This window comes from Rhea americana, unplaced genomic scaffold, assembly GCF_003343005.1.
Source record: "Rhea americana isolate MKP2758 unplaced genomic scaffold, rheAme1 scaffold_99, whole genome shotgun sequence".
NCBI lineage: Eukaryota > Metazoa > Chordata > Aves > Rheiformes > Rheidae > Rhea > Rhea americana.
In genome coordinates, this window is record NW_028187188.1 from 2,874,591 (window position 1) to 2,888,704 (window position 14,114).

The 14,114-nt window shown below is 36.0% G+C and overlaps 2 protein-coding genes across 3 annotated transcripts in view; one reads left to right on the top strand and one right to left on the bottom strand.

Moving 5' to 3' along the window:
* The window catches only part of AIMP1 (aminoacyl tRNA synthetase complex interacting multifunctional protein 1), a 41,920-nt gene extending 34,079 nt beyond the window's left edge, over positions 1–7,841 (top strand). For both annotated transcript variants that reach the window (XM_085325643.1, XM_085325644.1), the window contains exon 7: positions 7,593–7,841. In XM_085325643.1, the coding sequence (XP_085181769.1) occupies positions 7,593–7,759 (167 nt within the window). In that variant the 3' untranslated portion in view covers positions 7,760–7,841. The remainder of the gene's footprint in view (positions 1–7,592) is intronic.
* A 1,935-nt stretch (positions 7,842–9,776) lies between these two features.
* Positions 9,777–13,326, bottom strand: GIMD1 (GIMAP family P-loop NTPase domain containing 1). The gene is made up of 2 exons (XM_085325645.1): positions 12,937–13,326; positions 9,777–10,049 (listed from the first exon to the last, which is right to left on the bottom strand). Exons 1-2 carry the CDS (start codon positions 13,324–13,326, stop codon positions 9,777–9,779), a joined length of 663 nt encoding a protein of 220 aa, XP_085181771.1.
* Positions 13,327–14,114: the final 788 nt, after the last annotated feature.

Consider the following 14,114-nt stretch of genomic DNA (forward strand, 5'->3'; position numbering starts at 1 on the left):
CATGGATGTAGCATAATAATGAATGCTTCTCTCTTTCCCCAGATGTTTCGTTACTCGGATAAATGGGAGCTGTTCAAATTCAGCTTCTCCAGTTGCTCTCTTTGGCTCTGTCAACAAACATGCTGGTTTATTATTTCTGTCATGGTTTTAAGTTATGCTAAGAAAAGATGGCCTGTAACAACCAGTTTTTGCCATATTGAGAGGAGTTGTATACATGCTGTGCCAGTAACACAGAATCACAGAATGGCTTAGACTGGAAGGGACCTCTGGAGAGCTAGTCCAACCCCCCCGCTCAAGCWGGGTCAGCTAAAGCATGTTGCACAGGATTGCGTCCAGGTGGGCCTTGAATATCTCCAGAGAAGGAGATTCCACAACCTCTCTGGGCAACCTGTGCCAGTGCTCTGTCACTCTTTACTCACAGTAAAGAAGTTCTTCCTAAATTCAGGTGGAACTTCCTGGGTTTCAGTTTGTGCCCGTTGCCTCTCGACTTGTCACTGGGCACCACTGAGGAGACTCCGACTCCACTGTCTTGACACCCCCCTCCTAAGGTATTTGTACACATTGATAAGATCCCTCTTGGTCTTCTCCAGGCTAAACAGGCCCAACTCTCACAGCCTTTCCTCACAGGGCAGATGCTCCAGTCCTCTGATCATCTTCATAKCCCTACAGTAGGGCTTCATGTAGCTCTAAGTCCTTTTTGTACTGGGGAGYCCAGAACTGGATGCAGTACTCCTATGTGGCCTCCCCAGGGCTGAGTAGAGGGGCGGAATCACCTTCCTTGGCCTGCTGGGAACACTCTTCCTAATGCACCCCAGGAGACCATTGGCAACTGTGTGTTTCTGTTTCCTAAGTAGAATCATACCAACCTTTTAAAGCAATTGTGCATTTGCCACTTCCCAGCTGTAGGGAAGTGTTTTTATTTATTAACCACTTGGCAAACTGAACCCTTCTTAAACACATACCTGTATAAAATACCTTTCGTATAGGTACTTTTCAAGATTGAAACTCTGATGCCTATGAAAATAATTTAGTTGGTATATTATTAAGGAAGTAACAGACTGTCCAGGTGTTTTTGAAAGAGGAAGAAAGCTCAGTTTGMTGTGATTGAAAATCATTCTGTGTTTAAGAAGGAACTTAGTTTTGTAACATTTTTCATTTTTGCTTTTCTATATTCAGAATGTACCAAGCTTGCTATTTGAGATGCAGAGTTGGTTAGGTGAATACATATAGCATGCACCAAACTCTGGAAGGCTTCTACAATTGGCTAAACTGTAGCAATAATCACTCATAACTTTTAATTGGTTATAACCTAACTTTATTCATAGATAGGTGATCTGCTAGACGTCTGCCTTCTATTGCATGCGATAATGCATCCATACTACTTTCTGCCATTGAATAAATGGGCATGCAAGAGAATGTATCAACTTGTTGATTTATTCCTCTAGAATAAATCCTACTCGTAGATAAGCCCTGCAAAATCAGGAACAAGTCAACCTTAAGTGTATGGATTTTTTTCTTTTTTTGTCTAAGACCTACCATTACTCCAAATTCTTGTCTCAAAATTAACTTCTTGTATCTGGCATTTGAAAATATGAGAATTGATAATAGTGCTGTTCAGCTGTGTTATCCAGCATATCTACTGTTACACATGAAGGCTAATGAGGTATGTTTTATTAAAATAATTAAATTATTTAACTCCGTGGTTAAAGTTCCAAAAAGCTTCTCCTAGAGAAAATAGTTTATAGCAACATTTGTTTTAAAATTATTCCCAGGTGTTAAGGTATATTGATACTCTGTAGACTTTTTATTCTAAAAACATGTAGCATAAGCTAAATGTGGTGTAAAAGCTTTACTTGAGAACCAAACCTATGGCCTCCAGCCTATGATATAAAGTTTTGTAGTCTTTACAGCCATTTCCTTCTGATAGGGAGCCAAAGACATTCATGGAACTTTGATGAGTGCCAAATGAAGGCTTTTACAACCCATTTGAAAAGCATACACATCCAGGACTATAAATTGTAGTCTGAAGTATGGCAGCTGTTTCCTAATGTTGGATAAATAGATGTTTAGAAAAACTGGTAGGTATGATAYTAAAGCTAATCATTGCCATCAGAAAATATACCTTGTGCTAAAGAGTGAGTAGAAGAGCAGTATATTTCATACAACTGGCATATAGTGGCATAAGCATGAATAAAATCATGCTTATAATAGGTTGGAGGGATTTTTAAGAATGACTAATGTGGAAGAGCTCACACAGGATCTGAATGAGATACCAGTGCAAGTTAGGATATTTCAATAGGATTATTTTTTTAGAGACAGGGAGCTTAGTGCCTGAGAGTCAAGCAAGAAAAGGGTTTCTGTGTGGTAGGCATTGTAAAGGTGGTCGTTGGTCTCTATCCCAAAATGTTTGTTCTAATTGCATGATGGAGATGTAATATTAGGATTGCATAGCTTTGAAGAGAATGCGGGCTCCAAAATGTAATGAGGAAGGTGAAAGGAGTAGAGGAGAGATGATTGGTTTTAGTTACAAAAAGTTTTAGCTCTTCTGTGTTTGATTAAATTGGCTGCAATCTGTTCACCAGATTCCTTTCTGCACTACTTTTGTGAGGTTTTAAGGTGAGAGAAATGTCAGAGTGGGGGGCGGGGGGGAAGCCTTAGGTCTGCAGTTCTGGCTCCTGATGGTCATTCAAGAAAGCAAGGTGTTGGATGCCTCAGTAACAACTTCAAAATCCCCCTCTCCCTTGTCCCAATAGAAAAAAAAAATTAGCCTAGCTCTGTTCAGTAAATAAAAACAAAATGTTGAAAATATGGATGCTTGAGCAGCTATCTAGAGCTGTGCAGAAAAAGTCACTTCATGGACAGTTTGTCTAAAATGCTGGTAGATGTATGCCAAATCCTACCAAATCGATCTGCTTTAATGAAAGACTGATGGAGTCATGCAGTCTCTCTTCCWGTTGACAGCAGTATCAGTGTTTAAATCAGCTAGATAACTAATAACTGCATGTAGCAGTTTTATTGGATTTGTTGTTAATGAGCCATTGRTTGAGGCCTAATTTCTTGGAGGCAGTGGATCACCTAAATAAGGTGGGGTTGAAGATAATTTATTTACTGTGTCTCAAAAAAATACATTTGTAAAATATTGACAGTCTTGTTAAATATTGTTAGATTTTAATACTTAAGGAGTGTAGGACTTACGACATTTTTCTCTAAAATTTATAAGACTGATTAAGATCTCTAAATGCTAGTAGGTAACAGTCTGCTAGTCTGAGTGAWGGAATTAGCATTTGTAGTTATTGCCTAACAGTATAATGTCTGTCTTACTGTAAGCAGTTAAATAAAATTTATAATTTTAACCTGAGATTTCTTAAAAAGACATAGTTTTGTTATCTTGGAGTGAGTAAAAAAGAGCAGGAAAAAATAACACAAATAGCATTAGTGGATGGAGACTATAAAATTGGACTAACTACTGTATCTTAATTTCTTTTGTACTTTACTTTTGCAAGCTGGCTTTATAAACTAAGATATTGACATTGTTTGTTGTTAAGGGTTTGGTTTACTTTATTTATTTATTTATTTCTTGTAGCTGAGGATTGGAYTGTTGCCATTTACCTTCTTGTCCAAGTAATTAAAAAGCTGGCTTTTTTGGTTTGTTCTTTTTTTCCTCAAGCTTTTTGGTTTCTGAACATTCTTCTTTTTAAAGGACTTTATTTTTTTTTTTCCTCTCCCTGAGGAAAAACCTGGGAAACTAAAAAAGCTGAGTTCCTTTTGATTTTAGTAGAGTTGCATATCTATATCTTTCACATGGCTTTTATGTATTAAAATCTCATATACTTAGCTGCTGTCTCCTCAAGGCTGTCTAGCACACTGATACCATTATCAGGAACATAGAATCTGCAGTAATTCAGATGTCATTTAATCATAATGCTTAATTATAACCATTTATATTCTGATTATATATATATATATATTTTGTCAGATCGGTTTTAAACCATGAACATTCAGTTTGAGTTCATTGAAATTAAAATAGAAAGGACAGCTGGGTCTGATTTTCGTTTGAAATACGAAAGCCCATGAAGCAAAAGGAGCAGCAACAACAAAGCTGCTCTAAAACACACACAGCTGTCTGAAGTCAAGTGGCCTAGACTCAAGTTATTTTTAAACCCATACTCTTCCATCATATAAAATATTTATGAGATATAGGCTAATTTTCTTTTGTTGTTCATTTTAGTTAAAGTAAACACAGGCTATCATATTTCAAACGAATTGATCTTTTTTCCTGAAGAAGCTTGAGTTTTCTCAGAGTCATCTTCAGTGTTTTAGAGGATGAAGGGTTTGGTRAAGAATGTTGTTGCCTGGAGGAAACATTTTTTTTTTTCTTTTTTTAAGGCCATTGTCTTTGGGAGAACTATAACAAATTGTATGATACCAAAAATCTGCTTTATGCTGTAATACATAATGCTTCAAGATACAGTGTTTTTTTGTATTAAAAACTTTATCAAATTTATATAAAACTTCRGTAGGAATCTGTGGGAGACTCTTCATGAGTCTGACTCGTACAAGCCATAATAAAGTTCTTCCTCATGTATCTATACATACTATACCTTCCCACACCATAATTGCCATCAGACAGCAATTTTTGGAGTTTTCACAGCTTACTGTGAAGTCTTCCTTTTACTGACAGTATAATTGATGCTTTGATAAAATTCTTCCATGCAAAAAATACCACAGGAACCACAAATGCCTTGCACAGGTTATATGATTAAGTACTAGTTCTGGTCTAAAAATTCCTGGCATTTCAGTTAATAACAAGCTCTAAAAAAATAAATGGTGCAAAACCTAAAATGCAGTTGGTCTCTATATTACAGGTTTCTTTTTGATTAAAGCTTTGATGTGTGGATGCTTTGCTTCGGTGGAAGCTATATTCCATAGTGGAATAAATGATATTGACTTCCTCTAAGGTCACAGTTCTGTTCTAGAGTTTTCGTTTGTTTTTGTTGTTTCTTTTTTTTTATAGGTAAACTAGTWTGTCTTGTCTTAAGCTGCTTTAGTAATCCTAGATCATACCTTCTGGTCTCCTATTGTGTTGAGACAGAGTCTTAAATTACTGAGCTGCTACTTAATAGAAAAGTTTCTTGCTTACTATGAGAACTTCCCTCTGTCATATTTAAACTGCTAGGCCAAATGACTCATTTAACAAAATTTGATTCTTTATTCTTTGGTTCTTTATTCTTTTATGTAAAGAGAGTAGAAAGCCCATTAAATCATTACAAGTTTTATTTATAAATACCCTTCTAAAGAATATTTGCTGGGAGAAAAGAATGTGATGAGGAGAAGGCAAAAGAAATTGCGTAGCTTAGAGCTCTGGTAGTATTTAAAATTGGTGCCTATGCAYCAGTTCAATCAGTCTAATATGAGCTTGCCACAGATTCCAAGGGAGCTTGACTTGGGATTCCAAAGAAACTTATTAACATCCAGAACATGTTTTTTTGTAATAAAATTCAGGTTTTGGTCTTATAAAAAGCAACTGATTTTTTTCAACATTTTGGGAGGGGAATGGAAATGCACAATGGATTGTTTCACATTCTGTTTAATRGTTTTATTAGTCTGTATGTATTTACTTTGGTCTAATTCCAAGTCTGTCTTTGTTCATGAACTTTAGTGTTGAACAGGATTCTTAGTTTTGTGAAAATGCCCAATTAGCTCTGACTATTTAGGTTATTAATGGTAGTAGTGTTTTTCTTTTAAATACACTGCCATGGTGAAATAACTTGACTGTATTGTTGAATCTTGCTCTGGCAAAGCTAGCCTGCTTAACAGAGATATTTGGTCTGCTGCCTTTTTTTTTTTTTTTTTTTGGTGCAGTTGCAGATAGCTACAGAAGTTTTACAGACCCAGCTGCAGGCTGAAGTAGCTTACTTTTGCAAGCATTGAGAACATGAATAGACTGAATCACTGACAGTGCTGAAAGGAGGAAAAATAACAAGGCAGGTTGGGATCGCAGGACTTTGCTTATCTACCTGTTGGTCATCCAGTCAAGAATACACCAAGCAGTAACAAATTTCAGCCAACTATTAGRAAAACATATCTTAAATTCCCTGTTGCCTTACAATATTTCAGCCCAGTCACCAGGGCAATTGAGCAGTGGAAGATGAGAGTACTTGGCATTCTGGTCTGGAGAACTTTGTCATTTTCCTTTAGAAACTTTGTCATTTTCCTTTGGAAACCTGTAGCTGCTTTGAGAAGATCTCAGGGGGGATCTATTCATATCATATATGGACTTAATTAATTTCACCTACACACTGGAATTTGTTTTTCCTGAAAATTAAGATTTCAGTTATATTGGCAGAATCGGTCCAAAGTGGCAGTCCTAGCAARTAAAAATACTCTGTTGATATTCTATATCAGCAATGAAATAGAGTGGGGAATCATTKCAAGATTTAAATGTGCCCTAATTATATTAAAACAAGCTATATATATTTTTATTTTTCTTGCTGTGTGTTAAACCCAAGGAGTTAAAAGTACTCAGCTGTATTATGATTAAGTAACTTTAATGAAATCTTGTTTTACTTTAAGAGAATCTGCATTTTATTAGAATTTAGAAATGAAATTCAATTGACCTTGGAAAAGAAAATAAATGGTACAGAGAATTGGCTGTCTTGCTTTATCTAGATTATGTTGGCAGGCAGTATAAATCTTAACAGCAAGAGAGCTCATTTAGACTAGTTTTTTGGTTCCTCTATTTTGCATTTCATGCGTATTTAAAAAAAATAGGAAGTATATTTTGATTCTGAAATACTCTTAAATTATTCTGAATAGTGGAGTGTTTCAAAGCTTTAGTAGAAGAAATCTACATTTTGTGGTCATTAAAGATCCTAAAGTAGCCAGATTTTCTAATATAGTTAGGTTCTCAATACTTATGGAGGATATGAAAACTGGGAACTGAGACATACAGAGACTGAGGCCAAAAGTAAAAATTGGGCTCTAATAGTACAGTTGTTTTAGGCTTCAGAGCTTGTCTCCAGATGATTAAAAAAAAGTAGCAGAAGAATGTTGAAACTTAGGACTCAAATTGTATGTCACCACCGTAACATTGGGCTATTCTTGTCTAACTTCCATATTTCTCAGCTGTAAGGGTACCTGCCATGATTCACTTAATGCAAATTACTTCTGAAATGTCATTAATTCCTAAATTTATGATTCAGACAAACCTGTGTCTGCGTGAGTTATGTGCTTTTATGATCAGTGTCTGGTCAATTCTTAGGAATCCTTTTGGTCTTTCTTAAATTTTGAAATCCAGCAACTGTCACTGGTTTGATTTCTTCCTTTTGACAGGATTTGTGGTGTTAACTGCATACAASCCTTTTTCTTCCCCTGAAAGGTCGTCACTTAGAAAGAAGATCAAGAGRCATTTCCTAGTCCTATAATACAGTTAAGATGAAAATTCTCATTCTGAGACTTTCAGTTAACATTCTTCCCTTTAAGAGTTTATATTCAGTGATACTATGTGTGCTCTCACAGACATGTATGTATATACAGCTCTTGCCCTGCCTTTTATATTGTATACTATTAGGTTATTCTCTGTTTTTAAACAGGAGATCCTGAGAAGGAACTTAATCCCAAGAAGAAGATTTGGGAGCAAATCCAACCAGACCTTCATACCAATGACCAGTGTGTTGCTACGTACAAAGGAGTTCCATTTGAAGTGAAAGGGAAAGGAGTCTGCCGTGCAGAGACCATGGCAAACAGTGGAATTAAATAAATGGTATTAGAAGGTTTTTCAGATGTTGAAATGGAAAGTAATGCAAGCACAATAAAGACATGAATATATTGCCCCTCCCAAATGCATGGCTAATTCCTTTTTTGATTTCWTTATCAGAGATACTGAATGTGTTATGCCTGCAAGATTTTCATACCTCACTCATTACCTGTGCTTACTGTCTTTGAGGTTAAGTATTATCAACAGTCATTAACTATTTAGTATTTAAGACTTAATTGCCAAGGCTTGTTCATGGTAGAACTAGAGSGTACACAAGGTAGGCAAACATATTTTCTGGACAGCTAAAAGGTTTGGAGGATCTACTAAGTAAAACCATCTCAGGAAGGAAAACTTTCTGCCATGTTCTTTACTTACTAACCTCTGTTCAAGAGGGGCAAGACTAACTATCAGTTGGTCATTGAAGACCACGATCATCTTTACTCCTCTTGTCATCTTTCCATAGTTTTGCTCCCCTTCTCCTAAACACTTTTCAGATATTATAGCCTTTGCAAGTCTGTTTTTGGCTGTCTTGTCTGTGTAGTCTGCGCACCTCACTARTATGAAGATTGAAGTATGTCTCTTTATGCACTAGGATATGCGAATGGGCATACTTCCACATTTCCACAGTTAGTGTTATAATTTAAATAAAATCAAAGCTGTCACTTTGCTAATGTAGTTCTTGGGTCTCCCCTTTTCCATCTAGAGATTTCCTTTCTAAATGACAAATAATACTAGTAAGTAATGAATATAGAGACTAGATTGCCAAACAGTAAATTAAAAAAAAAAAGTCAGTTGCCAATGCCACAAACAAATGTAAGACAAATTGATTTTTGGTTTTAAAGTCTTGATAAGCAATAATATTTCATACAAGAGATTCTGTAATGTAAAAAATATCTTCTTCCATTCTTACAGTTTGAATTCATCTATAGTAAAATAGTACAGATAGTCACAATGGGTATGGTAATAACTTCAAATTACTTTTTATGATTCCTGACCCTTAGTAATTTGAGAAGAACTATTTTAGATCAATTTACAATAAACCTTCTAAATAACTATTTAGAGATAGTTCAGGTGTTTTAGCATCTAGTGTTTAACTGTYTGCTGTCTAACCGCTGAAACAGTAAGCACTTTTCTAACCATTGAAGTGAAATAAATGAATTTAAGTCACTCTCAATTTCCCAGTCTTGAACTTCATCCAGTAAACTGAGAGAGAAAAMAAAATTACATTGATATAAAATTAAAAGAAACAGGCATAAAAGAGGAGATAACAGATTTCTTTTTGGAATGAGTTTTGTGTGTGCTTATATACTTAATTGTGCTATTTTTTCATGCATCTGGGAATAAGCAATAGTAATTAGTTATTTCAAATGTGCCAAATAATAGTAAGCACATGGGAGCTATTTTAACTGCCTTGTAAACTGCGTATCCAATAATGTTTTATTAAACAAAATTCTTGAAGTTTAAACTCTCAATTCTAATTAATATTGAATCAAGGTGGGGAAATATTTTTACATAACTCCTAGCTTTTAACATTGGAAAGCTCTTTACAAACTCTGGGCTTCAGAAAAACTTCTGCTTGAAAGCTTACAGAAGTGAGCGCTAAACTAAGAGGCTTCCTTTCCCCTTACAGTGCCACAGCCCTMCCTGAAATATGCATAATTTACTACTTTTTCTCTCTTTCCCCCCYTCCCCCGATCTGTTTTGTTCTGTATGGACTGCAATACGCAATCTGCTGTAGTGTAAAGTCTCACTTGTGACTACACACGTATTAGGAGTATGACTTAGAGCACTACCTTAATCTGATTTTGTACTTGAAGCTAATATTCTGGATGCAACAGTGCAACGTACTCTATGAAAGGCAGTTAGTTTGGTTTACGARAGAAAGATTTCCAACTGTATGTTAAAAGGCGAAAATATTCGGTATGGTGTGGAATGTGCTGATTGCTGATTTCTAGGATTTTATTTCTATTAAATGTTATGTACAATAGAAAATAGATAMATGAGCACCTGAAATCTAATCTTATTCCTTTGTATGTTTAAGTAGAAGCAGTTGATGATTATTTTTTCTTATAAAATTCAAGAGCTTTCTTAAGATGGTAGTTCTTTCCTCTCTAGTTATGTTCTTCTGGTTATCTAGGAAAATGTATTTGTGCTGTACTGAGCTCAAAAGTGACAGCAGGGTGCTTGAGGCGCTGTGCAAGTAAGAGTCCTCACTGAATCCAGCCTCTTCTGCCTTGTCTGCATGAGTAAGTAAAATTGCAGTGAAGTCCTTCCATGTGGGACCCAGAAGTTCCTGTAATGAAAAACAAATCTTAAATAGTTATCTTTTCTTGTTTCTTTTCCCCACTCACACCTCATATACTTATATATTAACAGAAGTGTGTTCTCTTCATGGCAGGAGTCCAGTTCATGCTATCTGAGTTGCTGAAACTTCTGGGGGTTTTGATCCTCAAAGATGTTGACAAATGTTTTTAGTGGAAATAAGTGGTCATGCTGAACAGGCAGTTCTCTGTTCTCTTAACATAGATGTTAATAGAGTTTTTTGGTTTAAAAAAAATTATGTAAATAAGGAAGATGATTGTTTTGTAGCTAAATTGCACATCGTTGTAAAAATAYTGAATTTCAAGTAGTTTACATGAGTAGTTTTCCACTTAGCTATATTTCTACACTTTTTGTTCAGCTCTTGAAAAAAACTTTTAAAAATCACTGTCCTGAAAAACTGAATCATGAATTTGTATGTAGAACCAATCTGTAATCTAGCTGTATCCCATAAAACTGTAATTATTTTTGGCAATTAAGGAAAGATACAAATCAAATGTATCAAATTAAATGATCAACCGCRGAGGTTGTATTTAATTGATGTGGTTCATCTGATGGAGAGGGACTGGAGAAAACAAGCTGCTTTTTTTTTTTTTTATTAGTGTATACAAAAAATGTTCATATGCATAAGAGTTGGTTTTAATTTTTCAATTACTACTGTAGTTGTAATCATGCTAACTCCTGTGTGTGTGTGACAATAAACCTATTTTAGTAATAATGTCCATCTTGCTATGGCCTGAATGACCATATAACCTAAATAAGGTTTATCCACTWTAAAGGATATCTTCCTATTCTGAGAAATTTAGGGAGTTGGAAGAACCTAATATATTGATAGCAATTAGTCTGTTTTGGATGCTAGGGCTGAAAAAAAAAACCCTCTTCCCTACAAAACAGATATTTACTATATTTTGGCATATCTCTTAGCCTTACAGTAAGCCTTCTGTTAGCTGCAGGGAGGGGAAGTACAGTATATAAAAACAGGTGGTCATGCTGTCTAAGGAAGTGTTCAGGTACTGGATTTAGAAAGAGAGAAAAATGCCTTGATTTGCTCAGGATTCAGGTAAATCAGGGCTAATGTTGGTTCTCCAAATCAATATCTACTCCCTTGCTACTCTCTCAATTTATTAGGCAATGAAATAAAAAATCCAGAGAGATTTAAATGACAGTAGTCTGTGTGGATTATCGGTATGCCATCCCTAATATGCAGAGAATTATTGCAAGAACTCTTGATARCTGAAGGTGGTCCTCATGATAGTCTCCTTTGGGAATGACATATTCACAAATAACCGTTAGTGTTTATTTGCCAGGACCTTACTAGCTGTCCTGTCCCATTTGTTTGTGGCTACTGAAATTATTGTAGCATCTGGGCTTTTAAGGGGAAAATGGCTAAAGAGGCAACGATTACATAAATTGAGAGAATCTTGAAAGAGAAGTAACAGRGTTGCTTTCTCGTTGTCTTTTCTCATGCTTTATTTCCTTTCCAGTAGGGTTTTTCTAAAGCCAGACTTAAAGAGAAAACATTCTGGCATCTCTTATACTTTTAATTCCCAGGTGAATCTAAAAACATCTCAAACTGGGAATATGATGTTTTTTCATTGGATCAGAGTAAAAATATTTGCAAAAATACTGCTTTCTCTTAAATACCATGAAGCATAGATAGATGGAGAACTACGTAAGAAAAAGAGTAATGCTGAGAACAAATAGATGTAAATTGGCAATGAATAAAAGTGTGATGAAAATTAGAAACAAGTGTTTAACTAYCAGAAAAGCAAGGTTTAGCCTACCAGCAGGGAGTTATCAGGAGGAAAGGAGGAACAACTCACATTTCAGAAGTTATTTGTATGACTGTACTTTGCCAGTTGCAGCAAGTGATAAGATTTGATGGACCAGGAAGTCTTTTCTCGTCTTACAGGTTTTTAGAAAGTTCATTCCTCTAGTATACAGATGCTGTGTTGAAGTGTAATGTGCGGACTTTGAGAATAATGAAGGAAACACTTTGTTTCTTTGTAAATCATATCAGTGAGCCTGGTTTGTCTGATAAGATAGATGAAYTGAACAATATCCCTTTGCTGGCCTCTTTTTCAAATAAGTGTATTCATAGAAATTTCTGATTGAAAAGCAAGAATGCCATTCCAATTTCTGTGTCTTTCCCTTAYGTATTTTATCCACTTCGAAAAATATTTTGCCCTAGAAGTTCAAAATATATCCTTTCAGTCAGTTATGCTAGAAATTGCCCTTAGCCAAAGTAAACTTATGATAACTTTCTAGTTATTTTCTCTTGAACAGATGCAGCAGTAGTGACAGTGCAGGACAGACAGCTGAGCATCCTAAACCCTTGCCCCACTCACAGATCTTCTTCATGATTGTGGACCCATCATTCTCTGCTTTGGTCAGTATTCTTTCTTGTGCAAAGTATAGGAGAGTGAAATAACTTGACTTTTACTTCAAATAGCGCTTCTCAGCAGAGCTAGATTTGTCATGATAAACCTTTAAATGCAACTTTTGAGAGAAGAGCTTATTTTAGTAGGTAAATTAGATTTCTAAATTCCTTTTTCCTGAGTCCAAGTACAATAAATACCAGTTCTTACCTCTCTCCTCTTTTTTTTTTTTTTTTTTTTTTTAAGGTTTAGTGTAACTATAACATGCGGGGTTGGAATTCTTAATGGAGTATATTTTGACCTCTGGCTCGGAAAGTGTTCCAATTTTCAGATGAACTTCTCTGTTTTACTTTTGCAGTTAACTCTTCCATAGAGTTCTATAGAGGAACAAGTAAAGCAGTTAACTTCCATAATCACCTTCTGTTTTTACCTGAGGACAAAAGATTTGCAGTTATGGCAGAGACATCTGTTTATTAATTTTACCTGGATGAACTGAATTGCGTGATCATTTTCATCAGGACACAGAGGCAAGTCAGCCCTCAGGACCAAAAGAGCTAGATGTAGACCTTCTCTGAAGTGTTGAGTCAGGGCTGTTCTCACTTTGTATTGTACCTGCTCTTTGCTGAGACTGCTGTGGGGGTAGCTTGGAGTGTCAAGTACTCGAATGCGGAGAGCTAGCTCACAGCCATTTCTTCGTATAATTCCTGAAATACGACTGCTGCATCCAAGGCTGCAACATGTAGTCACAGAGCTTGGGGAGAGATGACTTTCGAAGTCATAGCTGCCCAGCAGTCTGTTCCCAGCAGCACTTTTACCGGTCTGAGTTCTTCCAAGCATGAGAAGGTTGATGGTCATCTCATTGCTCTCTGCCATTGTGTGCGCTTTTATCCAGAAACCTGTCATTAAGTGAAGAACAAACAGCATGAGCTGTTTCAGCTAGCAACTTTGAAAAAAAAACAAAACCAMCAMCAACAACAACAAAACAGTAATGGCAGAATTCAGTGGTTTTAGAGTGCCTTTTCCTGCCTGAAATGTTTAAGGAGGGCGTAGTGTGGATAAAGAATCAGCACAGCACATACACTTCTGGCTGATGCAAGGGCTGATCTTCATCTGGTGTCCTTCTCCAGCTTACTGCTTAGGTGTCACATGGAAGGTATCACGGAAGGTGTCACAGCTATGAGACTGTAGCCAAATAGGCTGATCAGCGTAGTACCTATACTGGAAGAACTGGGAAAAAGTCAGATATAACAAGAGTTTGAGGAACAGGTAAAGCAAATGTGTACTAAGGAGAGGCAACAAAGGAAGAAGGAAAAGGAGGTGCTGGGAAACAACTGAGGAAAGGAGCATTGGCATGCAGGGAATAGCTATGAAAAGGAGAAAAGCCAAGGGAGGAAGAAGAGTAAGTAGTTGATTTTAAGTTATCAATGACGCCTGAAACTTTGGAAAGATTATTCTGTTTATGTAGTTTTAGAGAGATCGTGGATAATCTAAGAATTATCCTGGAATTACCTATTAATGTTTAATGCAGTTCAAGATTTCTCCCTGATATTAAATTCATGCCCAAATCAGTCTTTTGAAATAGTTTCAATAAAAGGCTGAACATGAATGAGTACTTAGTTAACATATTTTTTGTTACAGGCAATAGTGAATTTTATACGTGA